We start from the raw sequence: 7,061 nt of genomic DNA on the forward strand, positions 1-7,061 counted from the left end.
CCCAGCTGTGTCTATTGGTTGGTGGAGCCTTGGGCATCAGTCATCATTGTCTGCCTTAGTGCCTTCTGACTCATAGGAGGAGGTGCTAATAAAGAAAAGAAAATACAACAACAACAAAACTATTGGGATGGTGCAGTGCATTTCGGGGTGTACGTGCTGCTGTGGCTGGGGTACAAATAGGCAGACATTAAATGTCAAGAGGTTTTCTTAAAGGGATAGTTCACCTGCAGCGGTTCCGGTAGGAGACACAAAGAGTCTCCTTTGTATCTCCTACCGGAACCGCTGCCTACTGGTCCGCTGGTCATCAAATTATTGGCTTAGGAATGCAACAAAAACTAAAAAATATCCATGAATTCAAGTCTTCATGGGGTGACTAATCGATAGAAAAAAACATTTTTTTGGGGTGAACTATCCCTTTATACTCAAAAGCCTTTACAGCGGTCTTTATAAGACATGCCAACAATTCTCATTTGTTTGCCAACACTAAACTATTAACAACACAGAGAAAACACCAACATGCCTGCTTATTCATTAATTAGCATTCAAACCCACTCATTATGACTAAGGAGTGTGGGGCTTGTTTTGGCTGGTCGACGAGTAAAGTGTGGACCACAGCCAGAGACCCCAAGGTCATCGCTGTCTCATCAATTTCTTGGCTGAAACAGATGGCTGCATCTTTGGCTCTTCTCCTGGGAGGCACAGGCAGGCTGGCTGCCATGTCCCCAAACCACACAACGAGCACAGATGCACAAATTTGGGGTAAAAGCAGGAGAGGTGCTCGTAGCAAACGAGGAAGTGGCAGACTCATTGAGGGGAGGAAGTTGCGGTACAGCACATTTTGCATGCATGTCCTCACCGGCTGGGATGACCCCATTGTCATTAAAAATCAATTTCCAGCGAGTTAGAACCGAGCTGAGTAGCACATTCAGGGCTCGTCAGGCTGAGCGTCGGCAGTTGCTTCCAGCTGTTCGGCCGGAAAGACGAGAGGAAGAGGAGACGAGAGTTCTGACCTCTGGTGTGAGAACAAAATGTCTTATGCGTGTACAGGCTCCATGGCTCTGCGGGGATGTACCGTACAGACCACAGCAGCTCCTTCAACTGACACCTTGCCTGAATATGAGACTTAGACTTGCTTTTATATCCCAACTATAAATGTTATTGCGAAAGGAAAAAGCCTGTTGCATGCATATTGCATGTGTGTTGCATTTGTGTGAAGAAAATCCTTTTATCAGGAGCGGGATGGTTTCCATTATCTGTTCATAATAGGCCTTACAATGGGATTCCATGCCATAATGAAACCTATTGTTCTCCAGCCCTGACCCATGGTCCACTTGATGGAATGGTTGCTATACATTGTATTTGTTTTGTCAGAGCAAGCGACATCAAAAGAGAGCAGTATAAAAGCAATCAAGAGGATTGGTAATGATTGTATTATTGCTAGATAGTGCCCATTGTTCAATCATGAATGGACAGATACAGCCGGGCTTTGTCTTAGCGACATAGTAAAACACAAATTGATTGACACAGATGTCAACCAATTGAAATAAATACGCTACGCCGTCTTTTTCTCTTGCCATGCTTCAGCCATCCTAATCTTTGTCTCTCTCATGAAACAGGGGCCACCAAAGACATGGGGAAGATGCTCGGCGGGGAGGAGTCTAGCGAGAAGGATCCTGACGCAGAGAAAAAAGAGGAAGAGAGGCAAGAGGCGCTGAGGCAACAGGAGGACGAGCGAAAGTCCAAATATGCAAAAATGGAAGCGGAGAGAGAGGGCGTCCGACAGGGCATCAGGGAAAAGGTAAACGACGTTCCCGGCACACTGTGACACGAAGCTTATGATTGAAAAGACATGATAATGTATTACTCTTATTTAAGTAGACAAGGACCAGCTGGCTGAGAACAGCAGCCGTGTTTCTATCAGTAGCTTGGGGGAGTACACAGCAAAATTCTGGGTATTAAATTAACTCTGAAAGTGAGCAGGTCCATTTTGGACCTGTACAAACCCATTGATACCTGGAACGCATCTGTGTCACTTTAGATGTCTTTGGCTATTCAAAAATAGCAGATCTACAAGCTCATAGCGCGGCACCGAGTGCCGCGCTACGAGCTTGTAGATCTGCTATTTTTTTAAAACCGTGAAAAAATATTTTTTAATTTTTTTTCAAAAAACTGTTAGGATTTAGATTTTTTTTAAAGAATCGCCTCAGGTCTTAATGGGTTAAATGAACACTCTGGATTTGACCATGAAGGACAACAGAGGGTAGGATGAGAGCACAGATGACATGGAGAGAGAGGACGACATGCGATACAACTAATGAGTCAGACTCCAAACCATTGACATAACAAAAAAGTTCAACAGTTTCTTTTCAGTTCATATTGTAAATACTTTTGTGGGGACTGGTTTAACCCATTAAGACCTGAGGCCGATTCTGCAAAATGCCTTCTGAATCAGTAGTTCTCACACTTTCAAGATTTTTCAAAAAATGTTAAAACATAGCAGATGTACAAGCTTGCAGCGTGACGCGCTGTGAGTTTGTATATCTGGTATTTTTTTTTAATTAGCCAACGCAAAAATCTAAAATGACACGGATGCTTTCCGGTTTTAATGGGATAAAGTAAGTACTGTGGACCACTGAGTTACCAGCAAATACTGAGATTTATTTCTATTTCTCTCTCGCCCCTCTGGGCCCTCACAATTCCTTCTGTTAACTGAATGAGTCCTACGGTACATGTTTTATTCATACACTAATCACGATCACAAGTGATGGTGTTAATGTGTCTGCTCTCTGCAATGAAGTGCTCCTCCTAACTTTGTGAATGCAACGAGTACACTCCCCCCCCAAGGCGACTTTGAGACAATTTGAGGCTGAGTTTTGAGACACTGTGTCCTGAGGATACTTGTATTAGAGTGACTGCAAGAGGAGGAGACATAAGGCGGGCGAGGGTGGAAGTGTGAGAGAGCAAAATGAGAGTGTGTCTTGTGGAAGTGTTTGATTATAGAGAACTGGAGAGGGGGCTCACTAAGTGTGACTGTCTTCACTTCACTTGTCACAGACACAGGCCTTTGTTGCCGTCGCAGGAGCCCGAAAGAAATAGAGTGTGAGAGAGTGAGGGAGACGTAGTGTAACAGAGTGTATAAGATAGCTGCCGAGAGAGAGAAAGCAAAGAATAAACAGAGGGGAGCTAGACAAGATAGAATGGTAAGGAGATGATACCCCAGTCAAGCATGATTTATTGTTGTCAAAAATGTAATTGTCACCATTATTACGGCCTTGGAGTGAGAATGAGTAGGATTGTTTGCCAGCTACTTGGCATGACATTATAAAACTTGACCTCTAACAGCTTTAGTCAGAAGAGAGGACGTCTTTATTTCCTCTAGAACGACACAGCTCAGGAGATAACAGTGCATACTGTTTGAGGATTTCTTCACTCTTGACATCAACAGAAAAGGGCGTAAGAAATATTTCACCCAATAAATTATAATTCTGTCATGATCTACTCACCCTTATTCCAGATAAAACATCAATACAATGTGTTGGAATATGCTGTACAAGCTGTGTGGAGTCATTTTATGGAACTTTTATATGGAGTTTTTGGAATTCAAAGAACTAATTACCATTGACATAATTTGTTTTGGTGAAAGCTGCTAGTGTATGAATTTTATCTGGCACACTCTGTATTGTGCAGACAAAGGAATTGTATCTGTGCGCCAGCTGCCATGAGGGTGAGTAGATAATGACAGAACACATTTTATCTGTCCTTACTCTTGTAGTCTGAAAGCAGTTTAAATCCACAACCGGCAGATCTGTGTCACAAATCAATATTTGAAGAGTTTCATTTGTTCACTATAAAAGAATAAAAAATAAACTATATATGTGGGGGAAAAAGGAAACCATTGATTAGAACTGAAGTATCCTCTTCAAAGCATTGGACTAGTAACCCTATCCTTGTCTGCTGGTCCTTGTCTGTGCATCTGCCTCAATACCCTGGCTTCTATCACAGATGGCTAGGAGCGATCTCTGAAAGGAAGAGAAAGGACTCCAGTGAGTCTCCCGTACAGTATGTTCCTGTGAGGCATCTTAGGAAATATCAATGCTTGAGGAAAAATGGGGTTTTAGGTCTGACTGACACTATTGGGGTAGATGCTTAGGGGTTTTAATTGAATGGCAAACAGATGCACTGACATAACAAGTGGAGATGAAAAACTAAGTATTTGAATGGATCGAGTTGATTATCCTGCAGATCTTTGTTCCACACTGTAGCATACCCACACCGCATCTTTTGTAATATACGTAGCATCGAGAAATCCTCTAGAAAGTTGTCGGTGTGGTGTAGAGGTCAAACTCTCTCTCAGCGAACACTTGGCAGAGTTCACGGGCCGCAAGCTGGCAGGGGATTGTGTCCTTGTCGCTGCACTGGCGACTCCTACTGGTTGGCTAGCCAGGGCACCTGTTCAGTGTGGAACTTGGGGAAAATATCACTAACCTCTGTGCACGTGATGCTCTCCTCGTGAAACTACGCATTGTCAGGTGAAATGAAGCAGCTGGCATCTCCATGTGTGCCGGAGGAGGCGTGTGGATTACACCGTCCCCAGGCCAGTTGGGGGGGGTTGGCAGTGACGAGGAGGACCACAGTACACATGGGGAGGGGGGAGGGGGGACTGGCGATGTCTAAATTTGGGATAACGACAAACAATAGTTCTCTAAAATGGCTGCATCTTTTCTGATTGTCTCCCGCTTGTTCCTATAGTATGGCATCAAAAAGAAGGAGGAGAAGGAAGCAGAGGCTGCAGCTGCCCTGGAGCAGGCCGCCGAGGGCAGCCTCACCCGCCCCAAGAAGGCCGTGCCCACCGGCTGTGGTGACGACGAGGAAGAGGAGGAGAGCATCGTGGACACCGTCATGAAATTCCTTCCGGGCCCCCTCATGGATATGTTCTCTAAAAAGTAACAGTTTTTTTAATTGTTTGTTTGTTTGTTTTGGTTTTCTCACTTTTTTTGGGAGGGGATTTTGATTGTTAACTTCTTAAACCTGAGTTATATGCAGTTGCGCACGGGTGTTGTGCACCAAAAAATACTAGATCTACAATACAAGATCTGCTATTTTCGGTGTGCGACACCCACACACAACTAAGCATAATCAAGGTATTACCACAACAAGGCAAATGTCATCCACCAAACAAATCCCACTGCCCCTCAACTGCGGAACTGCCCTTTTTTCATACCACCTCTATCCCACCGCCCACACCAAGTTCTAAGTGCCATGGAACTGGGCAAGGTGCCATGATTTTGTCCTTGATTTAACCTCTTTGATCTGTGAAGGTGTTACATATTTCTCTTTGGTCTGAGCAGAGTATCTTTATTGATACCTTTATTGATATTTAGCCTATCACTATATACTGCACAAATCTATGTAACATCTGCCTAGATAAAGTACCTTAACCCATTGAGACCTGGAACGTATCTGTGTCACTTTTTGATTTGAGCTAAAAAAAGCATTATTTTACACTTTGGGCTATTCATAAATAGCAGATATACAAGCTCATAGCGCGGCACCGAGTGCCGCGCTATGAGCTTGTAGATCTGCTATTTATGAAAGATCGTGAACATGTGTGCAAATCTTTGAATATATATTCTTTTAAAGCGAACATTAACTGAAATCTTTGCTTCTAGGCAGTGGCGGAGCGTCCGGGGAGGCCAGGGAGGCGGCCGCGGGTCCGTGCCGTCAGATAATAAATCGGTAAAATCAGGCAAAAATAAGAATTAAACAACATAACCCTAACCTAACCCTACCCTAACCCTAAAACCGAAATAAAGTGACAAAAAGACCCCCAAAAAGTGACCGAATCCGCAACAAAACCCGCAAAATTTTGCCGCGTGCGTGGGTGCGCAGGGGGGGCCTGATCACTGTGCTGTGCCTCCCGGCCCGGCTTTGAGTTGTTCCGCCACTGCTTCTAGGCGTCCCTGGAACAACATATTTTGAGATGGGAGTCCGTGGCCAAATTCATATCATTTTGGGGGTCCGTGACATGAAAATGTTTGAAAACCACTGATATAGAAACATACGTTTTTCAGAAAACCGTTTAGGATTTAGAAGACATTTTGCAGAATCGGAACCTCAGGCCTCAATGGGTTAACATCAAGACAAATCCTGATGCCATGTTTTACAAAGTGTTCGGGTCTTAGAATGAGAGCAGATATCCATTGTTGTACACCTGTTTTGTTTGTAAATAGCCTTGGGTTAGAAAATCACAAAAAAGATAACTATATATGAGAAATAGAAAATATAACATAACCAGATGACTAAGAGTATAAGCCATATTTTTAACTTGTAAGAAATTATCCAAATCATATCAGAATTTAATTGAATTATCCTGTTATGTTCTTGCTAATATTTGATACATATAGTGTATATAAATAAATGGCATTTTTGTTGGTTCTCCAAAACAAGAGCTCATTAATTCGATAACTGTCCCTCATGTTCGTGTTGATTTACTGTGAATGTGAGCACTGGTCAAGTGAAAAACTAACAATTGTAAAAACATAAAGCTGATTTTTTATTTTTTATTCAATTAGAGATTTGTTTAGTTTTTTCATTCTAGCATGCAAATGTAAACGTTTGTGAAGTGCAGTATAAGGAGAGGATTTTGTTTATGATGACGCGAAATACATTGATATTTGAGGCAATAATGCTGGTTTTCCATTTTATTTCTATGACATCTTCATTATCGTGTAGCCTACAGTGGTTGATACACGACTTTGGGTGTGAACTGTTCTTCCATGGTGATTTTGTAAATGTTCTTGATAAAAGATGATTGTCGCGAAACAATTTGAGACAATTCCTTCCTATCACGATTCACCTGCTATAAATGTTGGTGTTATGAGCAAAAACGTATGTCCTGTAGCAAGTATCGTCTGCTCCAATTTTGCTATTGGACTATTATGAGGATTAGACAAGGCTAATTACTTTCCATGTATAGGGTTTATGCATTTACATTTTCTGTTATTTTTTGTAAAAAAAAAGAAAAAGAAAAAGAAAAAAAAAATATCTTTATTTGGCTTTTT

The 7,061-nt window shown here is 42.3% G+C and overlaps 1 protein-coding gene across 1 annotated transcript in view; it reads left to right on the top strand.

The window, feature by feature from the left end:
- Positions 1-5,162, top strand: part of LOC308075961 (complexin-1-like) — a 44,705-nt gene extending 39,543 nt beyond the window's left edge. Inside the window, exons 3-4 of the mRNA XM_080416009.1 lie at positions 1,617-1,798; positions 4,750-5,162. Coding sequence (XP_080272135.1) covers positions 1,617-1,798; positions 4,750-4,947 — 380 coding nt within the window. The 3' untranslated portion in view covers positions 4,948-5,162. The remainder of the gene's footprint in view (positions 1-1,616; positions 1,799-4,749) is intronic.
- The last annotated feature ends 1,899 nt before the right edge of the window (positions 5,163-7,061 follow it).

The sequence above is a fragment of the Gymnoscopelus braueri genome (genome assembly GCF_963280865.1).
Source record: "Gymnoscopelus braueri genome assembly, chromosome: 20".
Classification (NCBI taxonomy): domain Eukaryota; kingdom Metazoa; phylum Chordata; class Actinopteri; order Myctophiformes; family Myctophidae; genus Gymnoscopelus; species Gymnoscopelus braueri.